This window comes from Alternaria postmessia, assembly GCF_024291825.1.
Source record: "Alternaria postmessia strain BMP 2775 chromosome Unknown scaffold_4, whole genome shotgun sequence".
Classification (NCBI taxonomy): Eukaryota; Fungi; Ascomycota; class Dothideomycetes; order Pleosporales; family Pleosporaceae; genus Alternaria; species Alternaria postmessia.
The window spans coordinates 611517-635936 of NW_026260077.1; the positions used below are offsets into that span (position 1 = coordinate 611517).

Sequence of the window (24420 nt, forward strand, 5' to 3'; positions counted from 1 at the left end):
TCCTCTTGTGTACTGTTGTAGTCTTTGCCTTACAAGCATCATTCAACGTTATTCCTGTCGCCTTCTCTTCACAACTTGCTCTGCGCCTCTAACACTCTCGGGTGCGCTACCTTCCCGGGCTGTAATTTACCCCAGTCCTCCTCGTAACCTTCTTCCACATCCGGATAAGGCCCCAGCGGCGTGATACTCAGCGGATTGATATCCTTGTGACTCTTGGTATACTACAAATGTGCAATCCATGTCAGCCACCACCCACTACTCAGCTTCACGACCAAACTTACATTCTCCTTTATATGCTTAAAGTCTGTACTTTCCTTGAATGCCTCCACGTTGTGATATAAGTTTTTCAGCCAGTTGTTGAGCACAGGGTAGTCATGTCGTATCGACCCCAAATTGGTTTTGAAGTGCTGCGAGTAAACAGTGTCGAAGCGGACTATCGTCGGATAAGCCAGGACATCGAGTTCGGTGAGCTTGGTACCGAGGATATACGGGCCGCCATTACTGTGTACTAGTTCTTCTAGCTGGTTCAGTGCTGCGAACAGAGGAATAACGCCTTTCTCGTAGCCCTCTTGGGTCGGTGCGAAACCAGCTTTGTAGACTCCCGCGCAGATCAAGGACTGGAGCCAGGGGCTTATGTCGTCAATCTTTTGGCGGAGTTCTTGAGGGTAGAAATCCAATTCCTTTGCCTTGTCACTGTTCTCTTGCACAGAGTTGAACGCACTAGGCAGCCATTTCAACATTTCAGCACTTTCGTTGTTTACGATCCGATTACTCTTCTTATCCCAAAGGAGGGGAACGCTGTACTTCCCTTTGTACGCTGGATCGTCGCGAAAGTAGAGCTGGTGCATGAACTGGCTGTTGAAGAGGTGGTCGGGAGTTGCATTAGGGTAAGTAGCATCGAAACGCCAGCCTGGTTCACCTTTCGGATAAGGGCGCACAATAGAAACAGGGAGGTAGGTTTGGAGGTGCTTGAGATGTCGGACCAAGTTTGGACGGTGGGCAAAAGGACAGAAGAGGCCTGAGAATACTTCAGCATACTTGCCTTACTGACGCGGTATGCAGTGTTGGTTCGGCTTACCAATATAGAGATGGTATCTGTCTTTCTCTGGTGGGAATTCACCGCCCTCTTTTATGACACCATGCCAGCCATCGTCGGTTCCGTACTTGTGGATTTCTTTGCCCGACATTCTGCAGCAACGGGATCAACTGATGAAGTTTGGATGGAAAGACGGGTAGTGGCTATTAGAGAAAAGGGGATAAACAAGAGAGTCTTCAGCCTTTTGTCTACGAATTGTTATGCTTATTGTTAAATGCTATGAAGCTGGTGCTCAACTATGGCACGCCCATAGTGGTCATGGTGGGGTAATCTGACGCCACTCTCAATAAGCTTATGCAGGGACCGCGGAACTGCTTCCGCTATTACTTCAAATTGGGAGCTTAGTTACAGCATTTCAACTCTTCGCAAATTACACCACAGGGCACGCCACACTTTTCAGTACTTGTCCGTGCTGTGTTTGTACCGCTGGTGGCACCTGAAGCTGCCTCCTCACCCGTACTCTTGACACCATTGAGCTCTTCAGGAGGGACAGCAAGCTCAGGTTGGAGCGTTGCTGAGTGAATGCCATATGCATGTAGACATTCAGAAAAGACCTTGGCCTTCTTCATGAAACTCGCGATATCTGGGTCAGTGACCACGATATGTGCAGACGCCACAGCCTTCTTCTGGTCCAGGCGCCAGACGTGGAGTTCGTGCACACTCAGCACACCAGGTATGGCCTCCAGGTCGTGCTTGACACCCTCAATCTTGACGCCCAAAGGAGCAGATTGGAGCAAGATCTTGCCGCTGCGTTTTGTGAGGGGAATGGCGGTGAGCAGAATCATGATGGCGATCCACATGCTAACTGCTGGATCGACATAGAAACGGTTGGGTGATTTGACAAACCAAATAATCACTGCTGAGATGATGACACCGATGTTGTTGATAGCGTCGCCAATAACATGAATGAGAACACCAAGGATACCCAGATCCATGCCATGCCTTTTTGGCTTTGCGATCAAATGCAGGTGGTTCTCATGTGTGGGTGTAGTTGACATGCTCTCTTCATCGCTGTTACCCGCAGAGCCATGGTCGTGATCATGCTCATGTAGGAATAACGCGCTGATGATATTGAGAAACAATCCAACGCATCCTATAATCAAGACTAGCTTGGGATTTTCGACTCGCTCGATGGAGATAAAGCGTTCGATCGATTGGAGAGCAATGCTGATTCCCAAGGCAAACAAGAAAGATCCGTTGAAGAAGGCTCCGAGAAGTGAAGCCCGCGCCCAACCGAAGGAGAGATCCGGAGGCGAGGTCTTGCGGTCCGTCACCTGAACGGCCACTAAGGCCACGATGAAGCCGATGAGGTCATTCAGCTACAATAGATGTTAGTGCTTGGCCGCAAAGAAAGTGCACCACGGGTATACGAGGTGATGCAGGACGCACATAGTGGAATGCATCAGCAACGAGAGCCAATGATTTGGTGTAGAAGCCCACGGATATTTCAGCCGCGAAGAAGCAGAAGGATATGGCTATGACAGCTCTAAGACGTGTCTTTCGGCTGACCTGGAAGCGACTATGCTTGTGGTCATGTGCCGACTCGTGGTTGTTGTGGCTATGAGCCATGACGTTGAGGATGGAATGACAGCGTAGGTGATAGGAGGTATTCGGAAAAGGAGTTAGAATAGAGAAGGCAGGGGTAGGACTAAAGGACGGAGGGTAATACCGAGCACCTGGCTGGATCGCGAACGAAAGGTTGTGCGATGCTCAAGGAAAAGAACGGAAGACGTGGGACCTTGGGACGGAAAGCCGACACAGTGAAGAAGAATAGTACATAGATCTTACGAAATATACTACCTGTGTTGCTGGGTCTTTCAGACATATGTACTGCACGGGCGAGACAGGACGTGCTACCTGGTCGCAACACCCAACGTTCATGGTGACTATCTGGATAGTCACCATTTTCGGCTGCCGGTTTTGCAGGGCACAACACTCCACAGCACGCGTCTGTTGCCGAAACACGAAGAGTGTGACGAGTTCTCACGCGTCACAAAGCGTAGCTTCGCAATTCGCTGCCACCAAATTACATCAGCGCGGACATGCTCTGAATTGATTGACGCGAGCGACAATGGTTCCATCGCTGGGTTGTTGTTGATAAGACTTTAGTGGCGTGGAAGATTCATTCACATGATTGCGCGGAAAGCTAACCCTTTGTCGCTTAACGCCGGAGATGCCAACACCGCCTTTCCAACCAACGGCCTGGACCCTCCCCGCCGCCGCAAATAATCTCTCAGGACCGTCAGCCTTCACTCAAGCAAACCAAAAACTTTGATCGCTTTCGACATACACATCTCCGCTCACACTCAGCAACTGATTACCAGCAAACTACAAGATGGGTAACGGAGCCAAGTAAGCGATTCCACGTGTGCCTTCATGCGCGCGAACATTTGCTAACATTCTTGCCAGAGCACAGCAGAAACGCGACAGGAAGGGTTAGCATTCCAGTGTGTGCCAACGACATGTGAGACAGACACTAATTTTGTGCTCCAATACTACAGGCGATGCCGGCCCAAAGGAAGCAAAGAGCCAACTGAAAGCCGTACGTAACCCCACCTGTTTGCGCGATCTTGCAACTTTGCGACCTCACATTCAACCGACGGTTACAAGTCAAGTTGCTAACGTAACGCTAGAACGCTGCCGCCCAGACCATCAAGTGCAAGACCTGCTTCCAGACATTCCAGGGCACCACGAGCCGTAAGATGCTTACCGACCACGCAACCAACAAGCACAGCAAGGACTTTGCTGTCTGCTTCAACGAAGACGAGGGTGTTGTAAAATAAGTCATCCAACCTTCGAGCGAACGTGCGGATCAAAAAGCGAAGAAGGAGAACGGCCGATACGACGAAGTTTGCTATTTACATGAGCATGAGATACCACGAGCGAGGAGTGAGGAGTTGGTGACGGCGATGGCGATTCAGGGCGACTTGATAGTACATGATACACAGGCGTAGATGGGTGATATATTGACAATCCGACTCTGGGATACTCACATACTTGTACCGCTCATATTCATTTATGAGGCGTGATTATCTATTCTGCGGACTAACAAAAGTGCACTCTAGTACCGAACACGTCAAAATCCACGAGCCTAAGAGTACACGCAAGTCGTGAGACTCACCTGCAAGAGGACGACTGAGACGGATGCATTAGAAAAATAATAATCTATATTGCAGAGATGTTGACCAAGTCATTCAGAGGAAAGATGACAGATGGAACAATAGTGTACTCGCAAGCTCTCCAGTACCATGGCAACCTTGCATTTCAATGCGAGATGGGGTCGACGTTACACCCCGATCTATTCTGCAACAAATATATATCTTCCGAATCAGTTGGAAGTTATTTTACACCTATTGACAAAAGCCCGTAATGTGCATCTTCAACCTGCGACTATTGATTGCAGGCGCACATTCACTGAACCACTACAATAGACTGGAAGACAATCGTTACTTGTAGCAAAACAGGGATTCGATGCCCCCACTTTCTAAGTGCCTGTTCTGGTATGTTAAGTGCCATGCCCTCAAGTCTGGCAGAGTCTAGCCCTCAAAACCAACCCCACTTTCACCCCACCAACACACTCTACTCTTGGAGAAGATTTTCAGGACGCTGCGACACCTTGAACTTCCCCTTTTCGATGAGTGCTCAGGCAGCTGCGGTGACTGGGGAAATTGCGAAGATCATAACCGGCCCAAGATGAAGTCTTTCCATCAAATCCCACAACCGTCTCCTTAGCTCAATTGGGAGAGCGCCAGACTGAAGTCTCAGTCACTAAATCTGGAGGTATCGTGTTCGATCCACGAAGGGGACAACGTGCCTGAGCTTGCTCGGGATTCTTCGAACCATTCTTTTTGCACCTTTGCGTGGACTAGCAAACGTCTCCAGCGCATTCTTTTTGTTGTTGTTGTGGTGGTGGCGGTAGCTTCGAATGAGCATCAAGGATGATTCTTCTTGTGAATCTGAATGTGTCATGAAAAGTACGCATGGAATGACGTGCAGACCGTGTAATTCTCTCCCTTTTGTATGAAATGCTGTTGGGCTTGGTCGCAAACATAAAAAGGTGAACATGCCCTAGCAGATGAGATTGGACGAGCCTGTATGGCTAAATAGACGCGTCTCTCAAATCTGCCGCTTTCTCTTTTTGAGCACCTGAATGTCGTATGAGTTGGATTTGGTGAGGCAGGCCGGCCAACTGCTTCTCGACGTCTCCATGGGCTTTTCTGTGCGCTCATTCTTCAGAAAGATGTAATCCTCCATATAAGAACCAAGATTATACTACCGCTTGTAGGTTGTACGCCCTGTCATGAACCTCAAATCGCCAACCGGTTGTTGTCGGTCCATCCTACCCACACCCCACCAATCTCCTTTGCGATGTCTTCCGCAGTCCTGCCATTCGCATCCCTCAAACTCCGAATGTCGACCTTGTCCTCTGTAAGCCCCCTCATGATGCCCATAGCTTCTGCCTCCTGGAAGACCTGCGTGGGGAAGTCCAACAACGGGTAGTTACTCGCGAGAAGCAGTAACAACCAAGCCACTTCCCTACTCTGCGCATGTACCGCCGCATGTAGACCCGACTGCATATCCCCAATCGGATCTTGATACCTCAACATCCTATCGATACCCACCTCCTTCTCTGCATTGTCTGTGGTGCTCATTTCGACGTCGCCCTCTTCATCCTCATCGTCGTCCTCCGAATCGTCGAGCAGAAGATCGACCACAGCTTTGTAGTCACCTTCGCGACAGAACTCGAGGAATGCGCGTGCTTTCCTGTCTTCGGGATAGGCTTTTAGGTATGACTCCTCGGTAAGAAGGGGCAAGATATCGAGGTTCTCTTGGATTCCGCCTTCGTTGTTGAGTCTGCAGAGAACCTTTTGTGTGCCGTCGCCTGTGGTGGAGATTTCTTTGCCGCAGTGTGGACACGAAGTTATTTCGTAGGCGGAGAGAAGACAATCCCTATACAATGCATGTCAGTGACAGCGCGCGATTGACTGGAAGGAAAGCTGCATACCAGTGGAAGTGGCATCCACAGGTTAATTGGACGTCGTCGGGGTATGTTTCTGGTGCCGCCGCAGGGCCTTTGCCAGACGACGACGCTCCGCCCTCATATTCTTCGTCCTCGTCACGCTCGATTTCTACCTCCAAGGGCTTTTCGCAGATTACACAGACTGACATATTGGCGACTTTGGGAAAACGAATTTGGTAGTGAAGTGTTGTGAAATGCTCGGCGGGGCAGCAGCGGGGTTTGTACTTTTTTTGTCGCTAAAACGGGACGACGTTCACGCGTCACGCGTCTGAGTTTACACAGACGTCATCAATCTCGCGACAACATCAACGACATTCTCATTCCTGAACTCTATTACATCTACCGGCGCTCAATTATACGTTATCGTAGCCTTTGATAACTTGGGTTTGTCCACAGTATGGGAACACGCGCAAGCGCGATTCTCTCCGACCCTGATGTCTTCGATCCTCCTTCACCAACACGACTTCTAATTGCATCTCGCACAACCCTTAAACCGTTGCTGAAACGTGCACCAATCTCGTGAGCTGTTGATCGCGCTGTCGCAGGATCGGAACGGACTCGTGTTACCCGTTCCCTAGGCCGGTTGGGCAGAGTCTCTTCATCATGTCCACGACTCCGTCCTGGGAATCTTCCGGGTCTTTGCCGGTCCTTCGTCTTTTCCACTTGCTTAAAGTAATTTTCGTAGAGCTGACCCCAGTCCACCAGTATGACACCGTCTTGAACGCTCCAATACCGGATCGCCTCGCTCGACACTCCAAGTGTCCAGTGACGTCCAACACTCATTGTCACGTTGCATCGAGAACGCGGCGCGGCAAAGATTTGCGCCCACCCATATGCCAGACTGAGCCCGTAGCAGCCTCTGCGGTCCTCATCCCGCCAAACACCAGAGATGGGTGCTTCTTGTCTGACCGAAAAAACTGCAATGGATGGATCCTCGACCAAGAAGCGGTTGAATTGTAGTCGAAAAGTATCATGTCGAGAACCAAGATTCGAGTTCACAACCGTGTGAGGCAGATGACACATTGGACTTCCATATGATGTTGCCGTTCCTGATCCGCAAGCATTGGAGTTCCGTGACGGGGTTGACTCCGTGGTGCGTCGGCACATGTTGCAAAAATGATCTGAAAATTCGTGGTCGGCTCCATTAGAGCTGAAAGTCTTCAAGAGTGAATGGCAGAGCATGCTGAAACTGGATGTGAAGGTTCGCATAAGAGAGGCGATGTTGGCTTTGAAGATGGCCAACACGCCATAAATCTCGATGCGGTGCAGATAATGCCATGCAGGTTTTGCTTCTTCCAGCGGGCGACCAAACTCTCCTTAAAACACAACAATTACGATACCCTGTTTAGGTGCCACGCCCAGGTACGTGCCCGACTACTCCTCACCGTACCATGGTAACAGATCGCGTGGTCCTTCTCTTCGGTCGCCCTCCGCGGACTAAGGCAGGGCCTCTTGAGGCCGGCAAGTAAGGAAAAGCCGCATGCATGTTTTCTTTTTGGAATATTCGGTCATACCAGAGCTAGCGTGGACACATTCTCTCCAAAGAAAACGAGCTTCAACACACCGTTATCTCGTAATTGATTACTATTCACGAGACCAAAAAAGCATTGGAGTTGTGTATGGACCGACAATGTACGTGCGCATAAGGATCGCACAGATTGTAACAATCGCTCGCAAACTCCCTTCAACAACGCATGATACCAAGAGTTCCCACACCACTTCTCCGATCCCTCAATCTGCTTGGCAGAGTTAGCTGCCTTCTTGACCGCCATGTAAAACTTTACATTGCCATGTCCGATCCAGTCGAGTGCGGCCCTTTGACCATACCAATGCCCTGTGTGCCTGCAGTACTCTTGTTGACCTTGGAGTCGGTTGTTGTTCTTTGTCAACAAGTTTGGGTGGGGTTTGTAGCTTCTCGCGAGTTGTGTGGCTGCCTCCCGTGATCCGGAGCTGTCTATCGCCGACCACTTGCAATTGGATGTCGTTGGTGGCGGAATGAGATGGACTTGACTTCCTGGACACCAGGGCTCTGCGCATCAGAGGCAAGTTGGGTTGCAATACCTGGAACACACACGAGGTTAGCATCATCATTCCTTACACTAGTTGAACCAGTCTGACGTGGCCGTGTTAGACTTACCATTCCATTCCTCGTCCGCTCTCTTATCTTCTTCGGCCATTTCTTCAATGCTCTGAATGCTTCTCATCTGGGGTTGTTGCCTCTTCTCCAGTTCCATCCTCGCAGCCATCTGCTCCATTATCGCTCTTTCGGCATCCAAACGTCGTATGCTGTCTTTGTTTCGCAGCAGAAGCCGCTCTGAGGCTGTCTTCCAGTTGGCCTTCGAGCCTCCAGCGCGGTGCTGAAGAGGCTTGTCCCAGTCGTGCTTCCAATCTCGAATCGCCTCCTTCTCTTTTGTAGATATGGTGGCTATAGAATGGCCTGACGGTCGGTAGTAAGTCCGGACATCGTTTGTCGGTTTGGGCTGGACAGGCACTGCGGCCGATTTTCCCAGCCCAGAAGGACAGTATGGCTTCTGGGCTTGATGTTTGCGAGCGTTTAAGGGTCGAATGGTCACGTCTACTGCAGAGTCATATCTGTCAGAGGGAGGTTGAGGCGATTCTCGTCTCAAAACCCGCTGTATCTCAAATGACTCTCGCCATGTCAGAACCGTGGGGGGACCCTGGAGCTGGAACCGCTCATTTGCCACATGGGTCTGTGGCTCGCTGAGAGCTTGCTTGGACACCTTTCCGGCAAACCTTGGTGTCTGAGTATCATGTCGTCCTGCCACAAGCGAGCTTACGCTCGGGTTTACTATTCGAATCGTCTCGTCAACCGGATGGTCTCGCAGCGTATCTACTCTGAGTCTTCCTGGCGAAGGCAAAGCCCGTTTAGGGTGTGCATCCCATGTTCTGGAGCCCCTATTGATTTCGTTCTTCGGAGGTTGTTCTCTTCGACCGATGAGCCCATTGCGTTGCGTGTGCTGGAAGTCGATGTGGTGTACAGGTGATGGAAGCGTTTTCTCCATATCTACATAACTAGCAGATTTGTACTTGCGATGCGGATGGTGGTTTCGCATACAGCCGCCGAGTTTCCTCGCCCAGCGACGAAGCCGAGATTCGCGCTTATTCACGGCCATGGTTGAGGTAAAGGCTGACAATACTGATTCGCAGGGTCGTCTTAGGTAAGGCGTTGGTTCGAAATTGTAGAACGTGGCCGCTTGTGAGAATATTCGTGGAGGATGCTCTCGAGGCCAAATAAACGGCTCAATCATCAACAACCAATGTTCTCATAGCAACGCTGTCCTGATCCGCTCTGCGAGAGGGGCCGATAATGATGTTTCTGCGCTGCCTTGTCCAACTGGGTCTCTGGAGAACGCTGACGCCTGTTGCGACGAGCCGTGGGTTGGTTGCTCGGAACGGGGCAGCAGTACCATGTTCCTGGTCATCTAGCCAGCCAGATCCCCTCTCAACCACTCCAACACTCAATCACTTGGTGTTTAGAAGCTATAGTCGAGTAAATAGACCAAGAAGTGCTTGAGCTCTTTTACATGGTCGCGTAATCGGATCGTCGTTGTGTTGATTAGTCTCGCATGAATCGATCCGGCAAGCACATATCTATCAGTCCATCCAGGAATGCCCAAAAGCTCTTGACCACTTTCACCGTTTCCCAGACGATGCAGAAAACAAACAGGGCAACGGCCATGACGACCGTAATGACCACACCCACCACAATGAAGCCCAGCGCATGCACAACAGATGAAAGGCCTGCTGCGATATGCCAAGTCTTTGCTTTCCTCCCCAGTCGAGCAAAATAGAATACCAGGAAGTCATACCGGCGCTCTTGTAGATTCTTGGGCAGACATTCCATGCGTCTCTGCCATTCCACAGCAGTCATCGCAACCTCATCGCTTCCATTACCAATAGACACATAGATCTTTTGCTCTGCCCTCACAACCGCGCTGCACAGTTCCCCAAAGGCCAGCTTAGCGAGCAAAGCTTGGTCGCTGATACACTGTATGCGCAGCTTCCTCGCGTCCCCAAACAGTGAAGCGATGGTCCTCGTTGCGGCATCCAAGGGGGAGCGTCCAAGGCTGCACCAAAAACAGCACCAAGAAAAGCGGACCTGTTCTTGATAGAAGCATTTCCGTAGTAGCACCTCATTAGCGCAGCTATAGAATTGACGGGAAATAGGGCGCGCATTGAACCAGAGCTCAGATGGGGATAAGCGGTTGCAAATGTCCAGGACGATTTCGCTGGGTAGACGGTTGAACGAAGACGTCGGCGCTGTAGATCGAGTAAATCCCAGTTGCATCGCATCATATTCCTTCATCCGATTGTCGTTTCTAATGCGATTTGTGAACATGTTTGCGAAGCGCGTAGCAGGTGTTGGAGAGGAATCTAAAGACAACAGCCTTGCGGCATTAATACCTACCATCATATTCAGCTTCGAATGGAGATGTAAGTAGTTGCGTGAGCTTAGCTTACTGCAGCCTGTCTCTGTAGGTGAGAAGAAAGCCATTATATTGAGATCCTGTGTAAGCTGAGTATATTGTTGGTAGGATGGTCCCGCTTATCTTACACCGATTGGTGATCCACAAATGAGTAAGGGGGCGTGAGGCTGAACGAGCTGAGGGTTCTGGCCAGCATTGTACCAACTGCAACATCGAATTGCTGCTAGATGCATTCATACCGTTATACTGATCGAGCAATGGCGTACAAGCATATCTGAACTATATAGTAGAACGTAGAGTCCCTTGTGCAGGCATCTGGGTAGCGTTGATGCATGTCTTCTCATGGCGTCAGCAACAACTCGGTGTTGTAAGCTGTGGTACAGGTGTGCATGTGGGTAGTGTGCCGACGCGGAGTAAGGGAACTGGTGGCGTCGGAAGCCGAGCTGGTTGTTAGACGTGGCTGTCCAGCTGAGGTGCTGGTACATAGAAGGCGCCGAAGCCTGTTGAAGCGCAGCCTCCAAAACTCCCGCTCTCTCTTCTGATATTATCCAGGCATTGGCATTATGATGCTCGTACTACTTGCGACCTCAGCTGCGCATTCGCTCTCCATGAACCATGACCCGTAACTGATCATTTGCGTGTTCTCCGTTGGCGGTGGTTGTGGTGATACCATACCTTGGACAGCTAGGCGAGGCGCATGCCTGCTTTAAGAAGGGCGACAGCTCCAGACCGACTAGCTTCTCCTTACTCAGCGCTGTTCAGGCACCTTCGCTCTGGTTCCTAATTTTTTTGCTACCCTTCCTAGGTCGGGATCGCATCAGTCTTTGTTGATGGCTAATTTGACAAGACAGCTCTAGTCTTTTTTGTGTCGTGTTGTTTGAGTTTGTAGTCGCCGTCTCTGTTTTCCTGTGTTGAGTAATCCACCGAAGGAACATTGCTCCGATCAAGTACTGGTTTTCCCTAGCACGGATCTCGTCCGCCTGTCAAAGCCGTGCGAACTTCGCCTTCCATCAGTCACATGGCAGCCAGATCAAGTCGCAAGAAATCACACTCATCAGCCGTCGAGCCAGAAAAGAACATGCCGAAAAAGAAGGTCGCGTCAGCGTACGGCCAATTCTCTCAAAATGTCCCGAGCTCGTCGAGTCTCGAGCTTTCCTTGAGTATCGGACCGAAACGTCGCCTACTTTTTAGTGGACCAAGGCGCCCTAGCAATTCGTTTCCTATACTTTGAAATTAGCCCAGGTCCTCCCGCCGAAAGTCGTCCGCGATCAGTAAGCCCTTTGAACTTCATCCCGAAGGGCTGTATGTTATACCGCAGCTTAGAGTAGAGGGATGTATTTGTATATTAGTCTACAGGTGCTCGAAAGTAAAGAATAATATCACCTTCAACACCGACACCAACATTATAGGCATAACTACAAAAAAGTACAAGAACCAATATTGGAGTTACCAAGATACCCAGATCAAAGTCGAATTCAGAGATCACATCACTCAACACCAACATCAGACGAAAACTCAAGTTTATGCAACACGCCTTCTGACAGTCTCCCATATACACATCCAAGATGCAGAATAGCCGCCAACTACGTGATCCGGTAACATTGCCATCCGGTCTGGTCTTCAAGAACCGGCTACTCAAGGTCAGTAACAACAAATCAAGCGCAGTGCGATCATGTTTCTGACACTTTCACAGGCAGCGATGGCAGAGAACATGTCAAAGTCTCACGATCCAACAGACCCACTCCTGTCTGCTTACAAAGCATGGGGAAAAGGAGGATGGGGTGGTATTATAACAGGTACAGACTTACCTCTACCAAATGACCGGTTTCAATACTTACTCTTAAAGGCAATGTGATGATCGATGAGCGCTGGCTTGGAAACGCCCTCGACGTTTCAATCAACCCCACTACTGATCCAAAAGTCATTGCGCAATGGCGCAGATACGCAGAGGCATGCCGTGTCGAAGGTGCCCCAGCTATCGTTCAACTAAATCACCCCGGCCGCCAAAGCCCTCTTGGAGCTGGTAGCAAAGGTCTTTTCGAGAAGAATATTGCACCCAGCCCTATTCCATTGAAGTTCGAGGACAACATCTGGGCACGTACTGCACAAAAAATCCTCTTCGGTACTCCGCGAGAGATGACAGTTGCAGAGATCGAAGATGTCGTGACGAAGCATGCCGAAGCAGCCAAGTTCCTGAGCGAGAACGGGTTCGATGGCGTAGAACTACACTACACGCTGCACATGGATATCTGCTGAGCATCTTCATGGCCCCAAACACCAACAAACGTACAGACGATTATGGCGGTTCGGCATTCAACCGCATTCGTATCGTTCTCGACATTATCAAAGCAATCCGCGCTGTCGTTCCGTCTACTTTCACCGTCGGCATCAAGCTCAACTCGGCGGACGTTGCACAGAAGAGCGATATCGAAGAGCTCATGCAACAAATCGAACACCTCAGGGCCACCGGCATTGATTTCCTCGAGATTAGCGGTGGATCGTATGAGAACCCAAGGATGATGAAGGGTGACGAGCCTGCGCCGGGTGAGAAGCCAGTCTCAGAACGCACGGCAAAGCGTGAAGCCTTTTTCCTTGATTTCGCGAGGATAGTCAGGCAGAGGTTCCCTGATGTGGTCCTGATGGTCACAGGTGGTTTCCGCAGTTTGTCTGGTATGCACGCAGCGCTCGAGGAGAATGCCTGTGACTTGATCGGTGTGGCGCGACCGGCTGCTGTGGATGCGAACTGGGCAAACAAACTGTTGAAAGAGGAGGTCGCGGGTGGTGATGTAGTCCTGAGGCTGGACGCTGTGAAGCCGAGTTGGTTGGTCAGCAAGATTCCAATCAAAGCCATAGGGGCTGGAGCTGAGAGTGCTTTCTACTCGGAGCAGATTGGTCGCATCGGTAAAGGATTGCCAACACGGGCACCCCCTACGACGTCATGAGATCGTTTTGGAAACGTGGGTCGTTGTTATTTTCTTTTGTTGGACTTGTTGATCTGGCCAATCGCCTTTCGCATAGCGGAGTGAATTTCTTCTGAGGTTTGTTCATGTTCACTTAGACTTCTGCGCGCTATATGCAATTCTATAGAATTACTGCAGACGACAAAGTAATACGCAACAAGTGATCGCTGATACTAGCACATCTTATAGGTCAGACACGGAAGAAGGAAGGTTTTTGAGATAACACTACATATCTGGCTGCCCACAGATTGCGCAAAAGTACAACGACACTAACGATCGCTGGCACGAGGACTTTCACAGCGGCTCATAGACAGCACCGAGTGTGTACTGAATGGGTGGGGCGCAATCTCCTCTATTCATTGCAGATTCACAAAAAGAGCAGGTTTGTGGGTCTTATTGTGCCTTGTCACTCAGCTCAAAGTTCCGCCAGTGAGCGTTGTCCCTTAGGCATTGGTTACCAGTAATCACCGCTTTCGACGGGATTTCCGCGACTTGCCAGATACGGTATGCTGGTCTTCGTCGCTCGGCAGTGGACACTGAGATTCCTAATCCTGCTGCCTTTGACGGGTTTCTAAACTCTTACCCTATACGGCATATCGAGCTCAGCCACACTGGCACGCTCATCTGGTGCCAGTTCCCAGCAATGGGCCGCCTGCTGCTGTGATCGATGATTCTTTTTTTTTTTTGCTTACCGGAAGCGGAGTGTTGGGGGTTGAACCAATGAAGTATCCCTCTTTGGCTTAGGATTTGGGTGGCCTTCGCACGTGCTGCAATCCACGGAACTCATTTCCTGCCCGATGCAGTAGGATGTTGAGCTCCGCCAATGAGCATTCATCTTATTGTTGTCAATACTTTGAGGTTTCGTTGCTTTCACACTGCGTGCCACGATTTTCGATGGATTTTGTAAGTTGCCTAATGCGGTAAGCTGAGCTCAGACCACCACTAGGCCGCGGCGATCTCGAAAGATTTGGGACTTGGACGGCGGGCTGCATCATCGTGTGTTCGTGGTCATTTTCGTGTTGTCTGCGGCTTGCAACGGTTGTGCGGCCATTTCGTCCATGTCTATATGCTCCAATTCAGCCAGAGCATTGTCACGCTCTCGCCTTCCAGCAACTAAGACGCTCCTTCCGTTTCTTTACCAAACACCGACGATCCAGCAATGGCAGGCCGCCACGCGATCAATTGCTCGCCGCAACATCACCTCACCATCGCGCCCGTACGACACAGAAGACGTTCCCTTCGAACATGAAAATCTGCCCCCTGCTATCGACCAAGAACCTCCCCGGAAGACCACTATAACGAATACCGAACGAGCCGCGTTCCAGAAGTTGTACAAAAAATTCAATACTGAAGGGCGTCAGCAGAAGGAGAAGGATCATGTCGTAGAACTTGATCAGATAGCAGACGAGTACTATGAAGACGATGAAGATAATTCCAAGCCGTCTCTGGACGAGGTCTTCGACCAAGTCTTGAAAGGCGAACCGCGCACTCGCGCATCGCGTACAGTCCTCCAAAGGTCCAAGACGAGGCCTCAGCCGGCAAAGGAAAACATCCCACACGCTGAGTTGGCCAAGGTGCGGGTTGGCAAGAGGAAAGGTACCAATGTGGACGCGGCAAAATTCAAGGAAATGCGCCTAGCCGAACGAGAACGTATCGATGCACTCATACGCAACGCCTCTACCGATCGCGCCCTCTGGCAAACCCTCGAGCGCGAAGTCTTCAACAAAGTGCGTGAGCTAGACCTCGATAACGCCAGCAACGGAGGCGTCAAAGGATCAGCCCCCAAACCGAAGGGTGGCCCCAAACCCGGCCCTCCCTCCACCGAAGCGCGCATTCTCTTCCAGAACTATCCACATCATCTCATAACCGCCATCTCGACTCTTCGTAACGACTTCCCGTCTTCACCCTTACCCTTCTCCATCCTACCCACGATCAAGAGACTAGGTCGCTCTTCCCACGCTCTCGGCGCTACGACAACGCTATACAAACATCTCATACGCGCAGCATGGATTCAGCAATCCTCTTACACCGCCATCAATACGCTGCTCACCGAAATGGATGACAATGCCATTGAATTTGATACAGATATTCTGGGGCTCCTAGATGCCATAATTAAGGAACACAATCAAGCAAGAAGAGCTGAACTAGGAAAAGAGATGTCGCTAGTATATGGCATGGAAATGTTTGTTAATGGTCTACAGAAGCTCGCTACGTGGAGAGATATCATTGCGCAGAGACTAGGTATCAAGAGCGCAGAGAAGAGAACGAACAGTACGCTTGCTAGAAGGATGCTTCCACTGGAGAAGAGAGCTTGGAGGGACACCGAGTCGCAGGGGGGAGCCGCGGATACACAAAGGTCCGGAGCCCACTCGGAACAGATCACGTTAGAAGACATACCACTTGTCGAAGAAGTGAATTCGGAAGCGGGTGGTACTTCCGCAGCAACAGCTTCTGCAGAAAATGGCGAGGGTACTATATCTTTGGAACAAAGAGATCCAGCGAGTGAAGACAATGACGAGCATTCACGCATAGGTGACGAGCATTCACGCATAGGCGATGAGCATACCGAACACGATCATAACAAACGTGCGAAAGTCTTATTGCAGCACCATCATGTATAAAATAGTGTGTAACATACAAAAGATCTCGTCAATTCTTCAAGTGTCGGTTTCCATAACGCCCACTAGCTATTCATACAATCATGAAAAGGACAAACTCCCACCCACGTGAAGTGTGATTCGGCTTCTCGCAAGAATCCAAATCTACAAACTCTCCCACCCTCCATTATTCACGTCACCCTCCAGCCTCCTAGCAATGAGACTTTGCACACCGCCCTCAAGCCAGACTTTCCTTAGCAGCGCATCGTACCGCTTCTGGTTCAGAAACAGTTGGTGATGGCGGCGTAACGCTGGGTCGACCTCACCATGCTTATCGAGGTAAGGAGCGACATGCCAGGTACCGTGGTCAAGGTTGAGGAAGAGAATCATGCATTTGCGGATATGTATAAAGAGGCCAATCTGCCCGCCGCATCTGTGGAAACTGTCAGTATGGAGTCCTACATAACATAGGAGAATAGCCATGGCTGAGCGTGATGCTATTCGTTGACTTTTACAGCTTCACGCGCTATGCGTGTAGACACTGAGAACCCGCACAATGGGCTGTCTTCTGGTGGAGATGGGATAAAATGACGTACTTAGTTAGGTGTTGATTGCATCCTCCACGATTCTTGTTGGTCATGCAGCATACGGCTTGACTACACATGATCTCACCGCAGAAGAGACAGAGCGCAGGGTCGGTCAATTCCTTGCCTGTTGTCGGGCAGCGGCGACGTATTGCCTCATCAGTCAGGGTATCATAGTTCTTTGGTAGGCCGACAAGTTCAAAGATTGCTGGATGCGACAGTGATACGGTCGGTTTGAGTGGATTATTGCCTGCTTGTGCCTAGAAATTGGTGCATATAGTCAGTGTTTGCCTCATATACAGTTCGTGCACAAATTTTGCTTACCCAGAGGAGATGTCGGATCCAGCCTCCGACGATAGAGCGTGTTGTGTTGCCTGCCGATGTAGGCGCTGCGAAGGATGCGAAGATTTCGGAGAGTGATGGCAGCCGAAGGATCGAAGAAAGGCGCGCGAGTTCAGGTTCGTCAGCGCGTTCGGCGGCAACATGTGGAAGGTCGACACCGTATCGCACGTGCATGAGGATAGCGGCTTTGCGGACGAATGGTAGAGCGTACGTCGAGACCATAGTATGTATGAAGTAAAGGAAGTTGGGGTCCTTGAAACGATCTGGAATGGGCAGGTTGTTGATGTCAAATGAGGCGGGAGAGTCGCCCTGGCTAGTGACGTTGGAGATCACGCAGACGAAGCAGAGTAAATTGCTCATCTGTTCTTCAGACATGCCCGTAGCGGCTACATCTGTGTTGATGAACTGTTCCGGATGGGGAAAGAGGAGTTCTCGATCCGACATATCCTCAGCCGACTGGTTCTTCACACCGAGCGCGAAGACGAAGACTACCCGTACGATCTCAGCAAGGTAACAGAGTCGCATGATGTGATGGATGTCGAGATTGGTGGCTGGCACAACCCCAACAGCGCATTCTGAGAGGAAGATGAACGGGTCTTGGCACAGTAGTGGTGCGATGCCTTTCAGATCGAAGCTCAACACTTCTGGATCAGAGATACCTGGATGTCCAACTAATAGCTGGCGGAACTGACGGCGCTGGGTCTCTGAAAACTCATCCATAGTCTTATTTGGGCCCTGGCCTCGCAAGCTTCCGATGGCAATGTACGAAGAGACCGTCTCAGAAAACACGCGGAGATGGGTCACGGCTTGTGGAGAGATCTTATCGATCAGAGTACCACGCACCGACTCAGATTGCACACCTCGCTGCGCGATCTCGGCGGCAGTAATAGAATAACCAAGAGCCTGAGCAAGCGCATCTGTATGTGTGAAATCGTTCGTCATGGCGGGTGTATGCGCATACGCAAACGAGGAGTGAACGTTGTTGACCTTCAAGGTCTCTCTCAACCTATGGTATATCTTGATCAGTTCTCCCATTGGAACATCTTGCGTCAAAGCTGGGCTGTTCTGAGAGGACCCTAATCCAGCTTCGGCGACCTCCGGAGGCTGTACACCTAAGAACGCCGGGACCTGGAACCGAGGTGCGAGCTGCCCTGGTTGGGATAGAGCAAGGCCAGTTGAAGGTAGCGATGGCTTGAGCAGATCGGGCAAGCGACTAGATATAGGCTGGATAAAATCTCGTTCCGCATATTCATAAAGCATCTTCTGATCATGAGATATGTCCGCAGGGGCCTTTAGACCTTTTTCAAGACTCTTGTGGGTCGCAACTAATTGCGATTCCAGCCACTCCTCGAAAGGTTGTTTTGTTTCAAGAACACCCGTGCTAGAGACCTTCTTTGCTTTCCAAATGATCGGCAAGAAGATGTTTCCAAGAGCTTTGCAGAGTGGACACATGAATTCCTTCAACTCGGGCCGCTCAGGGTGATTTCGCGCAATTTGACTGACGTGGCGTCTCTGGGTAGCATTCAGGTAAACCTCAAAGCATGCAAAATGCATAATGTGTCCGCATCCAGTAGTGACCGGACCAGGCGTCACAGAAAGAGGAGGGAATCCTTTTCCCAATTCTTGACGTTCACTGGTGACGCGCTCGCCTGATGCGGTGACCTTCTCCACGGTGCGACGGTTCCTTCCAGCCACGCCGAAGGGTCGCATATCTTCAGCTGACCGATCAAGACTGCTCGGCGTTTGTACGACTTCGTCCACCCACTCCTCATCGTGCAGAGGAGTTTGCCGCATGATCCTGCTTTCGGAAATGTATCCGAACGAACCATATAGCCTTTGTTCGTTGCAATCTTCCTGACACAAAATACACGTGCCCGAGGGATATTTGAGTGTCTTTTCCTGTTCAACCAGTCCACCCGTCTCGTCTTCTAGATCGCTGAAGTCATCTTCGCCCCAGTCAAACTCCTGGTTAGCCAGGAACTTTCCCTGTTGTTCTTTGAAGGCTGCCATAACCTTTGCCTGTCGATCAAGTGCCTGCTTCTTCTTGAGCTCCTTGTGCTCTTTATCTTGCGGTGCAGGCGAGGCAGTATCCATCCTATCAGCCGGCATGTTGATTGCTGCCGCTGCGATAATGAAGGAGTCTTGTTGGCGTTGCTTGAGCCTATGAAGGATCAGACTTATTTTCGGTTCACATGATTTGAAAGCTTCGGCATCTTGTAAGGTCTTCAAGATCGATAGAACAGTCGGATGGCCTGATATGCCTATGTTTGCGTTTCTAGTCAAGACTGAAGTGACAAAAGAATCAGGTGTCTTCTCGGACCATCCATGCTCCCCTGTTTTGTCCTCAAGAATAGCCACGAGGAGAAGTTGTAGGACAAATTGGATGTAGGTTTCGACACGGGTGGCTGGAATGCCTGGTGTCGCTGCTGTTGCTCTCAAACCATAGCCAAGCAAGTAGTATATCACTTGAGTAAAGAGCGGCGTTCGGGTGAATGCCGACAAATCTTGGAACAGGCCTGAAGGGATTTGGCGGAGCTTCGGCTCATAGACGATGTCGCTAGCTTGCTTTCCGGTTTTCTTGGCCATGTAGGTCTTGTATATGTTCTCTGCTTCCTCCCTTTGGTTGCGATTGTATTGATGAAGATAAGGATCTACAAGATTAATGTACTGTTCCTTCAATTCAAACGTCCCGCTGTCGGACAAGCCCTCCGGAGCACGGAATTTGGTCATCTCGGACAAGACAGCAGGGAACTCGTCCATGTTTTGAATTCGGTCTGACAGGCGTGCAGTCATGTCAGAGAAAGAAAGTGGCTTGAAGCACAGCACATGAGCGATGTCTTTGCGCATTGATGCCAGTTGAGATTCGTCGTTATCCTCCGCGGGGATCAATGACGTGCGCTCACTGAGAATGATGATCAGTAAGTGCACAAAGTCTTCAACCACATCAATAGCCTGACTATCTTCGAATCCATGTTGGCTAGCTTCGTACTTGCCAGTCATCCAGCCGTTCAATCCGAATCGGTCAATCATTGACGCTAGGAAGATTGACGGATCGCATAACACGAGAGCGGACTGTAAGAGGAAGATGTCTCGCTGGTGCGAAACGTCTCTCTGTGATACACTGCGATACTGTGTCATCTGATGTCGTAGAGTGATGCCGTTTCGGACCCAAATGCCTGCACGCATCTGAGCTAGCCATGAGCAGACCCGGAGCGGAAAGTCGAACAATGCCAGTAAATAATCTTCGGGTTGATGCACAGGAATGGATAGAGCAAGGTCCATTTGTAGTTCATTGGGAGAAAACAAGAGTAACCGCTTGATATCCTCTCGATCCATGCTTCGTGCTCGATCGATAAGCCAGGACAGAGTGTAATGGAGGGCGTGATGGAAGCTCATTGGCTGTGCCGCGACAACATAATCGACAATCTTGTAGGACGGACCAAAAAAGGTAGAACTTTCGGCGTCGAATTCAAAGACGGGTGACGTCTTGAACTTGGTCTCTTCTTTGAGCTCGGTCTGGTCAAAACGTCTGCGTTCAGCGCCTAGAGAATTAATGATGGCTACCCTGGCGGCTGCACGTATAGCGCGTTGGATGTTTGTTGGATCCTCGTCGCGCCTCCAGGCGAAAGACTCTGCAAAGTGTCTACACAGCTTGTTGATTTCTCGGGTAATTAGAGAAGCACTAATCCAGGCCTCGGATTCAAATTCGAGATGCTCGCCTACTTGACGAACGTTTGGACAGATACCTTGATGGAGCTTTACAAGGTCTAGAAACTGTAGCAGATAACGTGGCTCTTCGCGAATCCTCTCTTGAACAAACTCGGAGCCCAGTAGGTACTTCATATCGAGGAAGAAGTGATACATTCGACGATTAGTCACAGCTCCTTGCTCGAAAGCTAGTGTCGCTTTGGGGTCGACATTTGAAGGATAGCCCACCTGGCGGGTGGTCAAGAAGGTGTAGAGAATAGCCATAAGGTTCGTCAGAAAATTGCCACGTTCAACAACCTCGGAGGTAATCGATGGAGTGGTCAACATCTGCAGAGAAAGATTGATGATGGAGTGATCAGGCTCACGATCGGCAATGAGGTAGAGTTGTGCCAGAGCAGTGTAGACGCCAGCAAACCGTAGACCCAAGAGGCGCTTGAACTCAGGAATCGTGACCACGGTACTGATGAAGACATCGCGTATACCGATACGCAACTGCTTCCACATACGCAAATCATACAATATCAGGTGATCGAGCCTCAAACGTTGCCAGAGATCTTCATGAGGTGGGGTTCCAGGCTTCTTACCGTAGCTCTCAGGCTTCTCTAACCAATATCTGGCTGGCCGTGCTGGCCGTAATGGTAATGACCGAGTGTGAGGTGTCTCGGGCACTGGTAGCATTGGCTCGACATGACTGAGAGACGGCGCGCCAACCATAGGCTCACTATCTGACTCGGCTGGTGTAACACTTTGTTCGAGCTGACCTCGTTGTAGATGTTGAGGTGCTGGCGGCGGCGGTGGAGGAGGAGCAGGGTAGCCTGCCATGGTCGCTTCAGACACTTCGAGCGCCTCATCTGCGCTTTCGTATGCTCCCATTTCAACGTCACCATCGTTGTCTTGAGCACCGACCTCATCGATGTCCATATCATCTTGGGTTTCGGCTGCAGGTCCGCCCTCGTCATCGTCGTCGTCATCCGAGGCAGTGGTGTCATCGTTGGTATCGGTGGTTCGCTGTCGCTGGACCCGTATAATACGAGCTCGTCGCTGTAATAGCATGCCGTTGAAGAAGTCGTCCATCTCAGCTTCCTTGTCCTCCATCTCGTGGTCGTCAAGACCGTTCTTGCCAATGCCTTGATTTGACGCCTCACTACCAACACGCCATGGCTTTAGGAGTTCCTCACAAACGGTACGGCGGAGTATCTGGTTGTCCTCTCCAACGCTGCAGCCTGCAATATCCTGTATCCATTCGATCAGGACACCGCCCATCTGTTCTCGGAAAGTGTCCCTCGCGGATCGAATGGTCACAGTGAGCTTGATCTCCTCGATGATCTTGGCCATGCGAAGGAGGTCGTTCAAGTCCGTCCGATAGACAATGGCACTGCGCCCCACGTCGTTGATCTCGTAGGCCTTTGCTAGGCCAAAGGCGAGTTTTTGTTTGCACGCGCGAGCGACCTGGTCCCGGACGTCGTTGACCGTATGCTTCTCATCATTCCACAGTACGAGACAAAACTCATCGCACTCCTCTGACTCGTCTCCCGCCTCGTACCATCGGGAGGTAAGGCGCGAGTTGCGCTCGTCCTGGCGGATGGACTCTTCGGTCTTGAGCAGGCGCAATTGCTCCGGTGAGCAGGAAAAGACGTCGATGAGGTAGTCGAGTGTTCGTGCGATGGTGGTGCGGATGGTTTCTACGAGTTCGTCCGGCAGCATGGAACCTTGCCTTGCCTTGCCTGCCGCCTTGGACTCGCGCTCAGGGTCTATCGAGTGTATGTTGCAGTGAACTGGTCGTATCCAGGCTTCGTCGTCTCCACAGTCGCAGCAGCCAGAGTTTCCTGGCGACACACTGACAAAGACCTGGTGTCCCTCATGATCAGATGCATCGAAGCAGCGGGCGCATAGCACGCAAGTGTCGTCTGCGCTGCAGGTTTTACACCGATATGTAGCCTCGCCATTCTTGAATATGTGTCCACAAGGCTTTCCTCTTGCCGCTGCCGTATACTCTGCACCCTCTACTGCACCCTGGGCGTCGCGCAGGCTCCATGGCTTCTCCTCGTCCGTCGGGAGTCCATTAGGGAAGAAGTAGGATAAGAAGTCGTCGCGGCCAGCGAGGGAACGGAAGAGGATTTCGCGCAGCTCTCGGTCAGCAGCCAACTCGAATCGGTAGTTGTGTCGTCGTGGTAGTTCGCGCAGCTGTCGACATAGTTCCTGCTCGTGCAAGGACATGTACATTGTGCAGCTTTCGCGGCGGGATGGTGGGGGTGGAAGACGGCAAGCGGGGTGGTAAACAAGGGTGATTTGAAGGGCAGGATTGTTTGTTGGTAGCGGTTGCGTGGACCAGCCACCAGGGTGAGAGTCGTGTGTTTGTACGGAGCCTGGAGTTGCGTGGTAATGGAGAGAAGCAGATTCGCGCTATGTCATACCTCGTGAAGTAGCGCGGACCCCCGAGGCAGGCATGCGCGACGCCACCAAGCAGCCACGGTTAGGGTTAACTATTACTTTCGCGCAGGAACTCGTTGGCATACGTCGCCTGACACATTCACGGGGCCATCAATGGGACTAAACGTAACAAAGTCTGTCATGGGCTTGCGGATTTGCCTTGATACCTCATTCTCTATACCCAATGTCCACCGCCCGAGTGGGCTATGAGCGGCATGTGCCTTGTCCGCTCAAAAGATATGTCGGCTTCTGGCTCACCGTTAAGCCCAGTAACACAATCACATTGACAGTCAAATAATGTGCTCGTTGCGACACGAGCTGTTACATCAGACACTTGGCTGCTGAGGCTCTCATCACGGAATCCCATATATAGAGAAAGGTCAACATGTCGCCTTGATATTTCGCATGCTGTAGTATACACCACAATGTACAGTGTCCGCTCCAAAGAACCGTAAAGAAGAGTCTATTTCATGTTCGAACTGTGGTATGGCTGAAATCCTACTCGTCGTCCTCGGCGGCCTCCATGTATCGCTGCTTGATGTCCTTCCATTGACGCTGTGGTGCACGTTAGCAGATGCCCCGTCCATTGTAGCAGCCTGACATACGCCGCGGTTGATGCTGTCCCAGATCTTCTCGGAGCCTGTGTCGAATGCGCTGTGCTACTGTCAGCTCCCCTGCTTTCCCCGAGTTCCACTTCGGATGCTGTGGCTTACAGTTGCAGACCGAAGGCGGAGCCAAAGACGGCGAACAACATGGTAGTGTTGCTGCGGAGGACCGCGCTGCAGCCGATGGTTAGTCTCGTCGGATCGAAGGGTATGCGCGAGGAGGGACTTGCTTGTAGACGTTGCCGAGCATCTGCGTGGAGTCGTTAGCGCGCCTTCAGTTGTGTCAGCCGGTCAATTCACTTACGCCAGACATTTTGAACGTGTCGAGAGGGCTGGGTAGACTGTGGAGGGTGATGTGGAGGTACTTCGCTGACGGTGTCAAAGGTTGAGGTTCGCCGACAAGATTCAAGCTCTCGCGTCACGGGGATTTCCGCTGCGCTCATTGGTGCGTCGTGCCTTCCGCTTTGACGTGAACTTTACCTCCAACCCCACCACGACATTCGATTCACTCTCCACAGCCCAAAGCCTTAACTTTTCGCCTTTGTTGGACGACGCCTGCAACGACTTGGCGACGTCTCACTAGAACGATTGGTTCATCCTGGCCTGTCGTGACTACCTAACGTCCTCCGG

The 24420-nt window shown here is 51.0% G+C and overlaps 8 protein-coding genes and 1 non-coding gene across 9 annotated transcripts; 4 read left to right on the top strand and 5 right to left on the bottom strand.

Moving 5' to 3' along the window:
* Positions 1–68: 68 nt before the first annotated feature.
* Positions 69–1187, bottom strand: J4E82_001236 (uncharacterized protein; the record flags this gene model as incomplete). The annotated part of the gene is made up of 3 exons (XM_051727552.1): positions 69–221; positions 282–1018; positions 1079–1187. The coding sequence occupies 3 exons, from the start codon at positions 1185–1187 to the stop codon at positions 69–71; spliced, it is 999 nt and encodes a 332-aa protein (XP_051592865.1).
* Positions 1188–1437: 250 nt separating this feature from the next.
* J4E82_001237 (uncharacterized protein) lies at positions 1438–2665 on the bottom strand (the record flags this gene model as incomplete). Its single annotated transcript, XM_051727553.1, has 2 exons — positions 1438–2415; positions 2486–2665. 2 exons carry the CDS (start codon positions 2663–2665, stop codon positions 1438–1440), a joined length of 1158 nt encoding a protein of 385 aa, XP_051592866.1.
* Positions 2666–3431: 766 nt separating this feature from the next.
* On the top strand, positions 3432–3879 carry J4E82_001238 (uncharacterized protein; the record flags this gene model as incomplete). Its single annotated transcript, XM_051727554.1, has 4 exons — positions 3432–3448; positions 3506–3531; positions 3598–3638; positions 3730–3879. The coding sequence occupies 4 exons, from the start codon at positions 3432–3434 to the stop codon at positions 3877–3879; spliced, it is 234 nt and encodes a 77-aa protein (XP_051592867.1).
* A 939-nt stretch (positions 3880–4818) lies between these two features.
* On the top strand, positions 4819–4904 carry J4E82_001239. The gene has a single exon. It is a non-coding gene; the product is annotated as a tRNA-Phe (tRNA).
* Positions 4905–5403: 499 nt separating this feature from the next.
* Positions 5404–6265, bottom strand: J4E82_001240 (uncharacterized protein; the record flags this gene model as incomplete). The annotated part of the gene is made up of 2 exons (XM_051727555.1): positions 5404–6046; positions 6102–6265. 2 exons carry the CDS (start codon positions 6263–6265, stop codon positions 5404–5406), a joined length of 807 nt encoding a protein of 268 aa, XP_051592868.1.
* Positions 6266–8070: 1805 nt separating this feature from the next.
* Positions 8071–9250, bottom strand: J4E82_001241 (uncharacterized protein; the record flags this gene model as incomplete). The annotated part of the gene is made up of 2 exons (XM_051727556.1): positions 8071–8177; positions 8254–9250. The coding sequence occupies 2 exons, from the start codon at positions 9248–9250 to the stop codon at positions 8071–8073; spliced, it is 1104 nt and encodes a 367-aa protein (XP_051592869.1).
* Positions 9251–12263: 3013 nt separating this feature from the next.
* On the top strand, positions 12264–13506 carry J4E82_001242 (uncharacterized protein; the record flags this gene model as incomplete). Its single annotated transcript, XM_051727557.1, is given in 3 exon segments — positions 12264–12360; positions 12411–12771; positions 12786–13506. 3 exon segments carry the CDS (start codon positions 12264–12266, stop codon positions 13504–13506), a joined length of 1179 nt encoding a protein of 392 aa, XP_051592870.1.
* A 933-nt stretch (positions 13507–14439) lies between these two features.
* Positions 14440–16145, top strand: J4E82_001243 (uncharacterized protein; the record flags this gene model as incomplete). Its single annotated transcript, XM_051727558.1, has 2 exons — positions 14440–14444; positions 14609–16145. 2 exons carry the CDS (start codon positions 14440–14442, stop codon positions 16143–16145), a joined length of 1542 nt encoding a protein of 513 aa, XP_051592871.1.
* A 141-nt stretch (positions 16146–16286) lies between these two features.
* On the bottom strand, positions 16287–22978 carry J4E82_001244 (uncharacterized protein; the record flags this gene model as incomplete). The annotated part of the gene is made up of 3 exons (XM_051727559.1): positions 16287–16554; positions 16718–16965; positions 17030–22978. The coding sequence occupies 3 exons, from the start codon at positions 22976–22978 to the stop codon at positions 16287–16289; spliced, it is 6465 nt and encodes a 2154-aa protein (XP_051592872.1).
* Between the last annotated feature and the right edge of the window lie 1442 nt (positions 22979–24420).